The 15846-nt window shown below is 36.4% G+C and overlaps 1 protein-coding gene across 1 annotated transcript in view; it reads left to right on the top strand.

Annotated features, from left to right (window-relative positions):
• LOC118018595 (catenin alpha-3-like) overlaps nucleotides 1–15846 on the top strand; it is a 1827095-nt gene that overhangs the window by 1244285 nt on the left and 566964 nt on the right. Inside the window, exon 12 of the mRNA XM_035017231.1 lies at nucleotides 6837–6993. Coding sequence (XP_034873122.1) covers nucleotides 6837–6993 — 157 coding nt within the window. The remainder of the gene's footprint in view (nucleotides 1–6836; nucleotides 6994–15846) is intronic.

The raw sequence follows: 15846 nt of genomic DNA, 5'->3' as shown, positions 1-15846 counted from the left end.
ACAGATGAATGGATAAAGAAGAAATGGTATATATATATATATATATATGTATGTGTATATATATATATATATATACCATTTCTTCTTTATCCATTCATCTGTCGATGGACATCTTGGCTCCTTCCACAGTTTGGCTATTGTGGACATTGCTGCTATAAACATCGGGGTGCATGTACCCCTTCGGATCCCTACATTTGTACCTTTGGGGTAAATACCCAGTAGTGCAATTGCTGAATCATATGGTAACTCTATTTTCAAATTTTTGAGGAACCTCCATACTGTTTTCTAGAGTGGCTGCACCAGCTTGCATTCCTACCAACAGTGTAGGAGGGTTCCCCTTTCTCCGCATCCCCGCCAACATCTGTCATTTCCTGACTTGTTAATTTTAGCCATTTTGACAGGTGTAAGGTGGTATCTCATTGAGGTTTTGATTTGGATTTCCCTGATGCCGAGCGATGTTGAGCACTTTTTCATATGTCTGTTGGCCATTTGGATGTCTTCTTTGGGAAAATGTCTGTTCATGTCTTCTGCCCATTTCTTGATTGGATCATTTGTTCTTTGGGTGTTGAGTTTGATAAGTTCTTTATAGATTTTCGATACTAGCCCTTTATCTGATATGTCATTTGCAAATATCTATTCCCATTCTGTTGGTTGTCTTTTGGTTTTGTTGACTGCTTCTTTTGCTGTGCAAAAGTTTTTCATCTTGATGAAGTCCCAATAGTTCATTTTTGCCCTTGCTTCCCTTGCCTTTGGTGATGTTTCTAGAAAGGAGTTGCTGCGGCTGAGGTCGAAGAGGTTGCTGCCCATGTTCTCCTTTAGGATTTTGATGGACTCCTGTCTCACACTGAGGTCTTTCCACCATTTTGAGTCTATTTTTGTGTGTGGTGTAAGGAAATGGTCCAGTTTCATTCTTCTGCATGTGGCTGTCCAATTTTCCCAACGCCATTTGTTGAAGAGACTGTCTTTTTTCCATTGGGCATTCTTTCCTGCTTTGTCAAAGATTAGTTGACCATAGAGTTGAGGGTCCATTTCTGGGCTCTCTATTCCATTCCATTGATCTATGTGTCTGTCTTTGTACCAGTACCATACTGTCTTGATGATGACAGCTTTGTAATAGAGCTTGAGGTCCGGAGTTGTGATGCCGCCAGCTTTGCTTTTCTTTTTCAACCTTCCTTGGGTATATAGGGTCTTTTCTGGTTCCATACAAATTTTAGGATTATTTGTTCCATTTCTTTGAAAAAAGTGGATGGTATTTTGATAGGGATTGCATTGAATGTGTAGATTGCTCTAGGTAGCATTGACATCTTCACAATATTTGTTCTTCCAATCAATGTGCATGGAACGTTTTTCCATTTCTTTGTGTCTTCCTCAATTTCTTTCATGAGTATATTATAGTTTTCTGAGTACAGATTCTTTGCCTCTTTGGTTAGATTTATTCCTAGGTATCTTATGGTTTTGGGTGCAGTTGTAAATGGGATCAACTCCTTAATTTCTCTTTCTTCTGTCTTGTTGTTGGTGTATAGGAATGCCACTGATTTCTGTGCATTGATTTTATATCTTGCCACTTTACTGAATTCCTGTATGAGTTCTAGCAGTTTTGGGGTGGAGTCTTTGGGTTTTCCACATAAAGGATCATATCACCTGCAAAGAGTGAGAGTTTGATTTCTTCTTTGCCGATTCAGATGCCTTTTATTTCTTTTTGTCTGATTGCTGTGGTTAGGACTTCTAATACTATGTTGAATAGCAGTGGTATAGTGGACATCCCTGCCGCGTTCCTGACCTTAGGGGGAAAGCTCTCAGTTTTTCCCCATTGAGAATGATATTCTCTGTGGTTTTTTCATAGATGGCTTTTATGATATTGAGGTATGTACCCTCTATGCCTATACTCTGAAGAGTTTTGATCAAGAAAGGATGCTGTACTTTGTCAAATGCTTTTTCTGCATCTATTGAGAGGATCATATGGTTCTTGTTCTTTCTTTTAAAATGTATTGTATCACATTGATTCATTTGTGGATGTTGAACCAAACTTGCAGCCCAGGGATAAATTCCACTTGGTTGTGGTGACTAATCCTTTTAATGTACTGTTGGATCCTTTTGGCTAGTATTTTGGTGAGAATTTTTGCATCCATGTTCATCAAGGATATTGGTCTGTAATTCTCCTTTTGGATGGGGTCTTTGTCTGGTTTGGGAATCAAGGTAATGGTGGCCTCATAAAATGACTTTGGAAGTTTTCCTTCCATTTCTATTTTTTTTTTGGAACAGTTTCAGAAAAATAGGTATTAATTCTTCTCGAAATGTTTGGTAGAATTCCCCTGGGAAGCCATCTGGCCCTGGGCTTTTGTCTGTTGGGAGATTTTTGATGACTGCTTTAATTTCCTTAGTGGTTATAGATCTGTTCAGGTTTTCTATTTCTTCCTGGTTCAGTTTTGGTAGTTGATGCATCTCTAGGAATGCATCCCTTTCTTCCAGATTATCTAATTTGCTGGCATAGAGTTGCTCATAATATGTTCTTATAATTGTTTATATTTCTTTGGTGTTGGGTGTGAGCTCTCCTATTTCATTTTAATTTTATTTATTTGGGTCATTTCTCTTTTCTTTTTGATAAGTCTGGCCAGGGGTTTATCAATCTTGTTATTCTTTCAAAGAAAGAGCTCCTAGTTTCATTGATCTGTTCTACTCTTCTTTTGGTTTCTATTTCATTGATTTTTGCTCTGATCTTTATTATTTCTCTTCTCTTGTTAGTTTTAGGCTTCATTTGCTGTTCTTTCTCCAGTTCCTTTAGTTGTAGGGTTAGGGTGTGTATTTGAGACCTTTCTTGTTTCTTGAGAAAGGCTTGTATTGCTATATACTTTCCTCTTGGGACCACCTTTGCTGCATCCCAAAGATTTTGAACAGTTGTGTTTTCATTTTTATTTGTTTCCATGAAATTTTTTTAACTCTTCTTTAATTTCCTGGTTGACCCATTCATTCTTTAGTAGGATGCTCTTTAGCCTCCATGTAGTTGAGTTCCTTCCAACTTTCCTCTTGTGATTGAGTCTAGTTTCAAAGCATTGTGGTCTGAAAATAGGCAGGGAATGATCCCAAACTTGTGGTACCAGTTGAGACCTGATTTGTGACCTAGGATGTGATCTATTTTGGAGCATGTTCCATGGACACTAGAGAAGAATATGTATTCTGTTGCTTTGGGATGGAATGTTCTGAATCTATCTGTGAAGTCCATTTGGTCCAGTGTGTCATTTAAAGTCTTTATTTCCTTGTTGCTCTTTTGCTTAGATGATCTGCCCATTTCAGTGAGGGGGGTGTTAAAGTCCCCCACTACTATTGTATTGTTGTCGATGTGTTTCTTTGCTTTTGTTATTAATTGGCTTATGTAATTGGCTGCTCCCATGTTATGGGCATAGATAGTTACAATTGTTAGATCTTCTTGTTGGATAGACCCTTTAAGTAGGATATAGTGTCCTTCCTCATCTCTTATTACAGTCTTTGGTTTAAAATCTAATTTGTCTGATATAAGGATTGCCACCCCAGCTTTCTTTTGGTGTCCATTAGCATGGTACATGGTTTTCCACACCCTTACTTTCAATCTGGAGGTGTCTTTGGGTCTAAAATGAGTCTCTTGCAGACAGCATATCAATGGGTCTTGTCTTTTTATCCAATCTGATAGCCTGTGTCTTTTGATTGGGGCATTAACCCATTTACATTCAGGGTAACTATTGAAAGATAGGAATTTAGTACCATTGTATTGCCTGTAAGGTGACTGTTACTGTATATTGTCTGTGTTCCTTTCTGGTCTATGTTACTTTTAGGCTCTCTCTTTGCTTAGAGGACCCCTCTCAATATTTCTTGTAGGGCTGGTTTCATGTTTGCAAATTCCTTTAGTTTTTGTTTGTCCTGGAAGCTTTTATCTTTCCTTCTATTTTCAATGACAGCCTAGCTGGATATAGTATTCTTGGCTGCATATTTTTCTTATTTAGTGCTCTGAATAGATCATGCCAGTCCTTTCTGGCCTGCCAGGTCTCTGAGGATAGGTCTGTTGCAATCTAATATTTCTACCATTGTAGGTTACAGATCTCTTCTCCTGAGCTGCTTTCAGGATTTTCTCTGTGTCTCTGAGACTCGTATGTTTTACTATTAGATGTCGGGTTGTTGACCAGTTTTTCTTGATTTTGAGAGGGGTTCTCTGTGCCTTCTGGATTTTGATGCCTGCTTCCTTCCCCAAATTAGGGAAGTTCTCTGTTATAATTTGCTCCAGTATACCTTCTGCCCTTTTCTCTTTTTCTTCTTCTTCTGGGATCCCAATTATTCTAATGTTGTTTCGTCTTACGGTATCACTTATCTCCCCAATTCTGGCCTCGTGATCCAGTAGTTGTTCATCTCTCTTTTTTCAGCTTCTTTCTTTTCCATCATTTGGTCTTCTATATCAGTAATTCTCTCCTCCGCCTCATTTATCCTAGCAATTAGAGCCTCCATTTTTGATTGTACCTCATTAATAGCCTTTTTTATTTCAACTTGGTTAGATTTTAGTTCTTTTATTTCTCCAGAAAGGGTTTCTCTAATAACTTCCATGCTTTTTTCAAGCCCAGCTAGTATCTTTGAAATCATCATTCTGAACTCTAGTTCTGACATCTTACTAATGTCCATATTGAGTAGGTCCCTGGCAGTCAGTACTGCCTCTTGTTCTTTTTTTTGAGGTGATTTTTTCCATTTTGTCATTTTGTCCAGAGGAATAGATGAATGAGAGAACAAAATGCCAACAGGGTAACAACGTCCCCAGAAAATATACACTAAACAAATCAGAAAAGACCTGAAACTGAGGGAAAAGAAAGGAAAGAAAGAAAAAAGAAAAAGATAAAAACAAAGAAAAACAAAACAAAAAATTGGAATATGATCAAATATGATCCGGCTGGTGCATAGATCAGTGCCACACACTAGATTTTGGGTGTATTTTGGTCTGTTAGAAGAAAGTGCCTCCCAAAATTTTAAGGAAAGAAAAACTTATTTATGTACAAAAATAAGGGTTAATATGATGAAGGAATGGAATATGACTGTAAAGATGAAAAGTATAAAGGATTTTATAAAAGGAATTGATAAGAAGTTGGTTGAAAAAAGAAAGAAGATTTAAAAAAAAAGGGAGAGTATGTGATCAGGCAGGAGACTAGAACAAAGACATACACTAGAGATTTAGGGTATATTTTGGTCTGTTAGAAGAAACTGTATCCTAAAATTTTAAAGAGAGAACAACTTATATATATACACCAAAAATAAGGGTAACTTCTATGAAGGGATAAAAATGAAAAATAAAAAATATTTTTTTATAAAAGAGATTGATAAAATGTTGGTTGAAAAAGGGAAAAAGAAAAATTCCAAAAAAAAAAAGAAAGTTAAAAAAATAATTAACTTTGAAAGACTAAAGTATCATGGGAAAAAAACCATGAATTCTTTGTGCAGTATTCTCCTAGCATTGGAATTCTGCCATTCTCATTGATGGGTAAACTTGGTCTTGGCTGGCTGTTCTTGCTGATCTTCTGGGGAAGGGGCCTGTTGCCATGGTTCCCAAATGTCTTTGCTGGAGGTGGAATTGCTCCGCCCTTGCTGGTCAGGGCTAAGTAATCTGCTCAGGTTTGCTCTGGGGAGCTTTTGTTCCCTGCAAGCTTTCCGTAGAGCTTTGGAGGATGAGAGTGAAATGGTGGCCTCCCAATCTCCACCCCGGAGGAGCCGAGAATCGGGTCCCCACTCCTCAGTGCACCCCCAGGGAAAAGCAGTCAATTACTCCCATCTCCCCGGTCCCCGGCCACACTCTGTGCTCACCCGGCCTGTGACCGAGTGTTTCTATCTCTGGCACTGGACCCCGTGTGGAGTCTCCAAACCCAGCAGATCTCTGCAGTGCGTTTCCATGCCACTCCTCCTGGGGGTGGAAGGTGAGTCTCCCCAATCTGCCACCTGTTGGGTCCCTGCTGGAGGAGCAGTGGCCTAACTGTGCCGTGGATCATGGTTTATGGCAAACCCAAGCTGAGAGCCTGCTCCTCGGATCCGTCTCTGCAGCTGGCTTCCCCACTCCGGTACCTGGGAGCTCTGCCGCGCTCAGGCACTCCTGGTTTTTCTGTGACCCCGAGGGTCCTGAGACCACACTGTCCCACGAGGGTTCCACCCCCCCCTCCCCCCCACCGCTTAGCCACTGGAGCAACGTCCCTTAGCGGAGCCGACTTCTAAAAGTTCCGATTTTGTGCTCTGCTGCTCTATCACGTGCCAGAAGCGGCGGACGGAGGCCTCCCCCGCCATCTATCCTCCCCAGTATCACCTCGGATTCACTTCTCCACACATCCTACCTCCCAGAAATGTGTCACTTTTCTGTTCAGAGAGTTGTTGCTATTCTTTTCTTCAATCTCCTGTTGAGTTTGTAGGTGTTTAGAATGGTTTGATCCCTATCCACCTGAACTCCTGGGACCAGACGAAATCCAGGTCTCCTACTCCTCTGCCATCTTGCTCCTCCCCCCTTAATTATATATTTTTAATGATATTTTACCTATGTCTGCTATTTCCTCTGTTAGAATACGAGTTATATAGTGCTTATTGTGTCATTTTGCACACAGAAGATACATCGGATTTGTTTGATACCTATTTTAAGTTTGTAAGACAGAAGTTTAGGAAGAATATGACAGCCGCAAATAAAATAAAATTCTTACCAAAAGCAAAGAGGGAGTTACACACAAGGGCATTTTACCATTTCCCTGCTGTTAAAAGATGTACATGTTTTCTTTTTAAAATAATACCTGTTATCTGCACAATGGTAACTATTCCCAAAGAAATCACTATGTGAACATTGTACATCTTTGCAGATCATTAATGCTGCACTTGCTTTGGCGGCAAGACCCAAAAGTCAAGTGGTCAAAAAAACCATGGAAATGTACAAGCACACGTGGGAGAATCATATCCATGTCCTCACCGAAGCTGTAGATGACATTACAAGCATTGATGACTTCCTTGCTGTATCTGGTATGTTTTGAATCTTTTAATTTATACATTTGCCCTTGTCAATTTTCTGAAACAGGATAATTCTGAATATAATTAATTTTATGCAATATAATGAGATTCTTGTTAATGATCATCTTTATCAAAGCAAAGTACTGTTATGTGTGATCTACTCTAGGATAATGAGCTTCATGCCTTGTAATCCGTACAACTCAACAATTTACACTGTGTCTCTAAAAGAAATGCCTATTTATAGACAAAGCATAATTGAAAATAGTACTGGAAATCTTAGGCATTTTCTGGCTTTTTGAATAAATAATCATCTCCCCCTTTAATATATTTATATCTTTTGATTTGTCTGCACTTCTTTTCTAACATAATTTTTCTTCACTAAAAATTTAGATAGATAGAGAGGAAAACTCTTCATTGATTTGAGGTACAATATGTACTTCAGCTTCCAGTATATGTATTTGAGTAACGGTGATCTAAATAATCAAATAAATAAGTCTAAACAGCTTACTACATCAGTTACAGATGGGCTTGAGATTTCATGTCAAACCTAGATGATTCTTTTATCACATAACAGAATAGCATATCATAGGATTATGAAATTACTCTAATAAAACCATACTCTCAGAAGCATAACTCAGGTTTTGATTATATTGTTATAACAGCAAAGAACTAAATACTTCTTAATATTTTTTTATTTTCTTAGAAAAATTAAGCCTCTCCTTAAAATAAATTACATTTTGGGGGCAGCTGGCCAGCTCAGTCGGAAGAGCATGCGACTCTTGATCTCAGGGTCCTGAGTTTGAGCCCCATGTTGGGTGTAGAGATTATTTAAATAAAAACTTTTTAAAAATAAAATAGATTACATCTTTTTCCTTTTTTTTTTGAAAGAGACTAGAATGTGATATTATTTTTTATAAAATGAATATTCTCATGAATTTCTAAAATCATTTTATCTTTTAAAAGTTTCCTGATGTAGTTTGTTTAACCTGTGGAACTCATTACTTTCATGCATGTATATATTCTCATCTTGAATGATAGTTCTGGAAACCTGGTGTATTTTCATGATACATTAATGAAAGAAATGTATGGTAATTATTTAATAAATTGTTTTATTTCTGCAGAGGTGAAAACTTTGAAAATAATAGAAAATGTATGGGTAAAAATATTAACATCCCTTGATCCCACTATTCAGAAATAACAACCATTGATATCTGATTTATTTCCATCCAAATATATATATATTTATATATATAAATATATATGTATAAACTTATGTTTTTAAATAATTGTGTCATGAGGCATATAATAAATATTTGGCTGAATTTTCCCACAACATTATACATTTTTCAAAAAAGCTGTTTTTCTTAGCATTTAGATAAATTGCAATTTTAACTATTATAAACAATGCTATGTTAAGCATATTTTTGTCTATTTACTGTCTTCTTAGCATAGATTTTGTGTGTATGTGTGTCCAATCAACATCTTATATAGGGGCAATCTTTGGTTTAATTATTAAATGCTAGATTCTGTTTTTAATTGGTTCTTTTGGTTATAAAACAAAGAAACCTGCTCACACTACTCTCTGTAAAGGCAGTTTATTATAGGTATACTAATGACACAATAGGGAGAAGCTCCTGGACACATAAGAGCAAGAACTATAATTGGCCTGTCATTGCCTGATTAGAGCTGTGGGAGCCCTGAGATCTGAGCAAGTCCATAGGTCCTGAGAACAGGAGCTCATGCTTTTTCTTTTCAGTGCTGAATTAACCTGACCCCCCAATCTTCTGAGTCTCCTACTTTCTGTGAACAGCTTTAGCACTTCAGCATGCTTTTCCTACACATAAGAGAAAACTCATGTGGAAGTTCCTTAAGTAACAAATAAACGAAAACAACAAAAATTCTGATAGAAAAGAAGTGCAGAGAAATCAAAAGATATAAACATTTATATACATGAGGGAAGGTACCTCATGTAACTAGATGTTTAAGATAGTTGATTCTAAACTTACTCGCCTAAGCATACCGAAGGACTTAGATAGGAATAGTCAAGACATATGAGGAATAGTATTTTATCACTAACGTTGTTTAGAATTGTCAGCACAGGGTAATAATTAAAAAGTGGATTAATATTTAATGTGTTTCATTTTTGTTTTAAAATTCTCTACAGATAATGCACTCCATTAGTTTCTATACCCAGGGTGGATTGTTTCTACTTTCCTGCCCTTTGGATGTTCTAGCTGGTAGTGCTCTAAGGTTATTAATGACCTCTTTAGACATCTCTGGATTCTATTGACCTTCCCTCATGGTTGCGTCTCAGAGCTTACATCTCAAGCATCGTACAATACCACCTAAAGCAGGAAGGCAAGGTAGCTTGTTGGCTTCAAGTTATCAGGTGGAAATATTTCCTGGGTGACTTCCATCAGACTTTCTCTTATGTGTCATAGGTCAAAACTTGTTCCTGTACCTACACCTGAACCAACTGCTGGCAAAAGGAAATGGGATTTCTATGATAGGCTTAGAATGGTGACAAATGATTAATAACTGACTGGGGGCCAGAGGAAATGGTAGTCCTTATTTGTAGCACTTCCTGATTTCTGTGCCATAAATACTGCCACATAAGCAGGTTTTAAGCTACCAATGTGATGTCACTGAAGAGATGCAAAAAAACAAGTCTTGTGAGTTGGTATAACAGATTCTAGCAGACTACTGGGCTTAGACCAGTCGTAATTCAACCTCTCTGACTAATTACTTACAATGCAAACAAAATCAGAGGTTTTATGAGCAGAAAAGAAGGGAAATTAGCTGTTGACTAGAGACAAAAGATGTCTACCCCAGGCACTCCTTTCTCAGGTTTCTGTGCTTTCATAAACTTGTCTTGTTTAGTTTAGCATGAGCCCCATTCATGATTCTCATTATATCATAACTTTCTCTCTCTTTTTTTTTAAAGATTTTATTTATTTATTTGACAGAGAGAGACACAGTGAGAGAGAGAACACAAGCAGGGGGAGTGGGAGAGGGAGAAGCAGGCTCCCCGCGGAGCAGGGAGCCTGATGTGGGACTCGATCCCAGGACCCTGGGATCATGACCTGAGCCGAAGGCAATCGCTTAACCGACTGAGCTACCCAGGTGCCCATTACATCATAACTTTCAACATCGGTTCCCAGAAATAATGGCATCTTTTCTCACAATCTTCTAGCTGGCTTTATGTATACATCTTTTTTAGTACTAGGCTAGAAGTCCTAAGTCCAAGATCACAGGCCAACCAATGGGTGGAGTACTTTATTTCAGATAGCTAATCATGCTTCACAGAGCAGTGATGGTGGCTGTCACAGCCTGGCAGCTTTTGTGTGGGGGCAGGTTGTCTTAGAAAAAGTTGCAGATGTGATTAGCAGTGAACAACTTTTCTGGTGACACTTTATAATGATCGTTCAGAAATCCTGTTTGTACTCACAGACTGCTGGTTCCTCTGTTTGCCAGGTATAAAAACTGACAACTTAGTTCATGTTTGTGAATTACCTAGAGGATATTCTGTTTTCATGATTTTTATAAAATAATTTCATCTTTTTCTTCGGCTTTCTTTCAGTACTTGATAATAATACTCAATTCTTTTGTTGTTGTTGTTTTCTTTTATAAGAATAAATAATAGAGGCCCTGCAAAGATTTTCACTTTTCTTCTGAGTCAGTTGTGAAAATTTGGGGCTTCTCTGAACATCAGCTGTCCGCATTAAAATATAAACAAAACTTAAAACCTAAAACCAGTGAGAAAGGATTCTTGGACTTTAAACTATTATTTTATTGTCATTGGCAAAGGTAGGGATCACACTGGTAAAATGTTTGCATTATAATAATGTTTTAGAGTGATTAGATCATCTAATATTGACTAACAGCTTTTGAAATAATAACAAATGTCTTTTAACTATTGCTTTTCCCAATATAGATATATCATTGATGATTTTTAAATTGTATGTTTATATAATCACCAAATTTTTCATGATATACAGAACTCAAAATACCAATTTTTAGAAGCCATTTTTGCATTATTTTGTTTTGTCATATACATAGAAAACTCTGAACATAAGTACAATCAGTGTTTTCTTGAAAACCATAACAGATATAGCAACTTCATCAATTTATTATATATTTAAATTTTTTATGTGTAAAAATAAAATGAAACAGTGAACCAAAACCCACCTTTAAAATCAAAGGGATGTTTCACTAAGTTCTTTGACATTTAGTTGTCCAAAAAAGGATCTTTCCAGTTTAGTGTTATTTATGTAATACTTTCAGTATCATCTTGCAATTAATTAGAAAAAATTTTTAAATGCATAGGTCTCCAAACTTTTTGTCCCATCACTGACTGTAGGACTTATCCCCACTCAATTCACTATTCTTTGTTTTTGTTTGTGTGTGGGTGTTTCTTTTTGTTGTTGTTGTTTTATCACTCTCTGAAAATATGTGTAAAGAACACTTGTCAGAGAGTTGCTGGACTGGAAGACTCTTTGACCACATCAAGATCTGTCTTTCTTGTAGACAGAAGATGTTCCTATGTGATGAGATTTGTGAAGCTCTGTCTTTCCAGCCTGCCAAGATGCCTGAAATCCCCAATATTAGTTATCCACATGGGAAAATAAAAAGTTTAAGATCTCCATTTAAGATGCAAATTTGGGAGAGGAAACATATTAACACATGCCTCAACTTTTTGAATCATTGCCTTAATTTACTCATAGTGAATTGTAACCCCAAGAAACTAAGCTCAGAAGAAGTACGCTTTGATAGAAGAGGAAATGACTTGGACCATATGAACTATTTAACAATTACTAAGAACTGACTAAATGTGAGGGTTTGTGAAGATATGAACTTTTTTTCATTTATTCATTCATTCCTTAAATATTTATTGCATAATTTGAAGTGCTAAACCCTACAAAAGTTACTTGAGGTTGAAAAAAAATTTAAAAGTTAGCTAAAGAGATAACTTGCAAGAAAGCTGTGATAATGGGGATTGTTGGAGGGAAGGGACCACATGAGGAATGGAGTAAGCTACAGACAATGGTTTGGAATTTTCTAAGACAGAGATTGACCACTTACTGATTAGAATTAGCTCTGTTGTTGCCTTATTGTAAAAGATTTTCTCATTTTAAAGATAGTATCATATTGACTCTCAGTGAAGTATAGTGTTGAAAGATGCTTGGAGATCTCTTTCTTCCATGTTCTAAATTTCTAATACACCCACTTTTCTCCATATCCACTGCTCTCAGCCCCCAGTTCAAAACACTCTCTCTTACTTTATCACCACATAATTTTTCTAGTTGAACCTCCTGTTTCCAGTTTGCTTGAAGGCTTTCAATAGGTATTTGCTGAATGAATAAAAGTATTTATTCCCCATTATAATTCTGTATGAGATTAATTTGAGGAGGTTTATGTCTTATGCTTTGAATAAATGTGTTCATCTTTGGAATAAATAGTTTAAGAAATCTTCAAGTTATGAAAAATAACTTCAAGCATTAATCATCACAATGTTCTGTGACCTTGACTTGGTAACACAAAGATAACTCTGATGCTACCATCAAAATTGCACTATCAAAATCCTCCCCATTCATGACATTGTGGTAAACATGATCTTTGGCTTCTAAAAAGTTTTATCTGATTCATTTGACAAAGAAAAATGAAAATAAATAGACTTATAATTTTCTTTCAAAATTAATAAACAAACACATAATATTAGCAAGATAAAAATGTTAAGTCAAACTAAGCACTCTTAATATAATGGTTATGGAATAGGTGCTGGGACTAAAGGATGACCAACATGTATATATCTGTGCAAAGATAAGTTATATAACAATAACCAATTATCTATTTTCATACATTCACTTATATATCTCTTCAATATATACCTATTTGAAATTTTAGTTGATTAAAGGCATCGAGGCATGATGTGTTTCAATAAAAATATATTCTTTTAAAATTGGGATTGAAACAATATTCTGCAAAAATGGATTTTGATAAAAATATACTGAATATCAACTATGTGCAAGGCAATATGCTGGGAAGTAGAGGAGGCTATAAAGAAGGAAAAGGCACAAAGTTTGCTTTCAGAGAACACACAATCTAGTATATCAAATTAAATTCCAAAGGATTTTAATCATCATATTAACAAAATGCTATGCAGTTAATCCTGCTGGAATGTCAGAGTATTGAGGGGAACATTTTTAAGGATATAGCACTTGAACTGAATTGTTGAATTTAACCTCAAAGAAATTGGAATAGCATCCCAGAAAAAGAAAAAAGTGTGTGAAAGTGCACGGTAGCTTTGAGGAAGGGCAAGTTGACCAGCATTACAGGAACAGAGGGTACATCTGGTTTGGTACTGGGCTTGCAAAGTCAATGGATGATATTATATAAAACCCTAAACATTTGAGGAAGATGTAGATCACCTGAAATATTAACTAGTAGGGTCGCAGACTACATCAGTTTTTCAGATCACTAACTCTGAAAATCACCCTTACAGAATTAGGTAGTAGAGAGCTAAATAATGATTTAATTGTTCTTAGAAGTGAAAATAAAGTAAACCCAATATAAAGCAGATGTTCCCTCATTTTCTCCACCTCACCTCCAAGGAATTAAAATGTTTAAGACTGACACATCCAAGATGTAACAATAGGAAGGTGAGGTGAGAGCCAATTTGATGACTTAAACCTGGCTCAGGCTGAATAACTTGGGTGCCTGTTTACCAAGAAAAAAAAAAAAAAATATCTTCTTCATCTGGATAATCCAGTGATGACCTGCAGCCAGGATCTCCTATGCCATTGGCTAAAATCAAGAGACAGTTTTGTGGTTGTAAGATTTTTTTCTCTGGGTCCTTTGTGACTACATTTTCATGTAATGGTATACGCCTCAGTGATCGCTGTGGAGACTGTGGGGAAATCATACAGCTTTACGTAAGTCATAGAAAGGGAGAAAGCATGCTTTCAGAAATGATTGAATAGGCTCTCCTGAAGTAATCCACTATTGCTCTATTGCTAATTAGGCTTTGAATGACTGCCTATACTTATATGATGAAAGAATAGTTTGGGCATGTGAACTGGAATTTATCATGCATCATTTCATGTACTCACAGGCAAGTTCACTCAAGATGCTCTCATTTGAATGAACAATGGGTACCCTGCAGTACTATTGTTTGAATATTATGAATTCAATTTTTAGAAAAGCCATAATTAGAAGTCCTCTTTTGACTTTGTCAAAATCAGATTTGAGAATTTTTATCAGAACTTTAAGGTAGAGCTGGAGTAATCTAATCATCCATAATCTTACTGATGAAATAAATAGCACTAAGGGTTGGTATCTTAGACTGTATATAAAGGTAATAAACATTTCCTAAATTCTGAAGATGCCCTAGCTATGTACTTACAAATGCTCCAAATGACAAAAATAGACCTTTAATAAAGGATTTTCTTAAAATTGCCTCAGTGAATGTATGTACACTATTAGTTACCATATTATTTGCAATAGACACAAATTTCAGAAACTTTCAACAAAAACAGAATCAAAGTGATTACCAAAATTTCATTTGTATTTAGTTATTTCTGGGCGGTGTCTCAACTGTAAGCACATGTATTTAATAAGTATAATTTGGATAAATAAAAATCCTTAATATGGTGAATACTGTGAGAAATTTTATACATTAGTTAAGGGTTTAGAGGGCAAGTTTCTCCTTGCCATACAATACTGCCCCATGTACTTGTAATTCTAAGACATGCTCCTGAGCATTCTGAAAGACCAAAGTCTCCAGCTAGAGATGAAGGGGTTTTAGGCAGGAAAAGCAGGATGCTCCTTACCTACATTTTCTCCAAAGGTAGGAGAAATGGAAAAAGCATGCCTCCTGCTAGATACAGGATCTGAAAGTAGGAAGTCATGTATCTGAGCTTGCAAGTTTGTGTTGGCATAGTTTTAAGAACTTTAATAGCATCCTGGAGAATCTTAACAAAACAATAAAAACCTCTGCTTACAGATTGGCCCCAGAGCTTGTGCTGTGAACAGTTTATGTATATTTGAGAAATACAGCTAAGGATTACATTCTCACAAAGCATATATCATTCCTACTAAGATTTCACCACTAAAGGAAATCTTAGAGTTGAGGCATCAAGACAATGGGCTATATCCCTAGAATCCATGGGAAGCACAAGAAAAGAAGTGTTTGGAAGGGGTTAAGTGTGCTTAAGATTAATGATTTTGTCATTTCCTACCAAATTTATGATCTTTGAGCAATAATTTCTACTCACCAAATGCCCTTCTCTAAAATGTTAATAATTATATTATTTTGCCATGGTCTGAATGTTTGTGTCCTCCCAAATTCCTATGTTGAAACCCTAGTATTGTATGTGAAAGTATTAGAAGGCAGGGCCTTTGGATGGTACTTAGGTCAGGAGGATGAAGCCCTCATAAAGGGGATTAATATTCTCATAAAGGAGACCCTACAGAGATCCCTTGTCCCTTCCATTATGTGAGAATATAGAGAGAAGGCATTGGATGTGAACCAGGAAGAGGGCTCTCACCAGAATGCAACCTTGCTGATACCACAATCTTGGACTTCCCAGTCTCTACAACAGTGAAAAATAAATTTCTGTCATTTATAAACTACCCAGGTTGTATTATTTTGTTAGAGAGGGATTCATTGACTAAAATATATTTATTAATTTATTTAACAAATATATACTGAGCACCTACTAGGTGATGAGATTGTTTTAAATCCTGGAGCTAGAACAATCAATGTAACAGACATAACTCCCTGCCCTCTTAGAACTCACATTTTCACATGGTTGGAAGGATTAAATAAAATGATATATTTAATACGCTTTGAAGAGTGATTAGAAC

This window comes from Mirounga leonina, unplaced genomic scaffold, assembly GCF_011800145.1.
Source record: "Mirounga leonina isolate KUSES-001 unplaced genomic scaffold, KU_Mleo_1.0 Mir_107, whole genome shotgun sequence".
In the NCBI taxonomy this organism is placed as follows: domain Eukaryota; kingdom Metazoa; phylum Chordata; class Mammalia; order Carnivora; family Phocidae; genus Mirounga; species Mirounga leonina.
The sequence above is the reverse complement of the archived record's forward strand: the minus strand, read 5'-3'. Positions and strand labels throughout refer to the sequence as shown.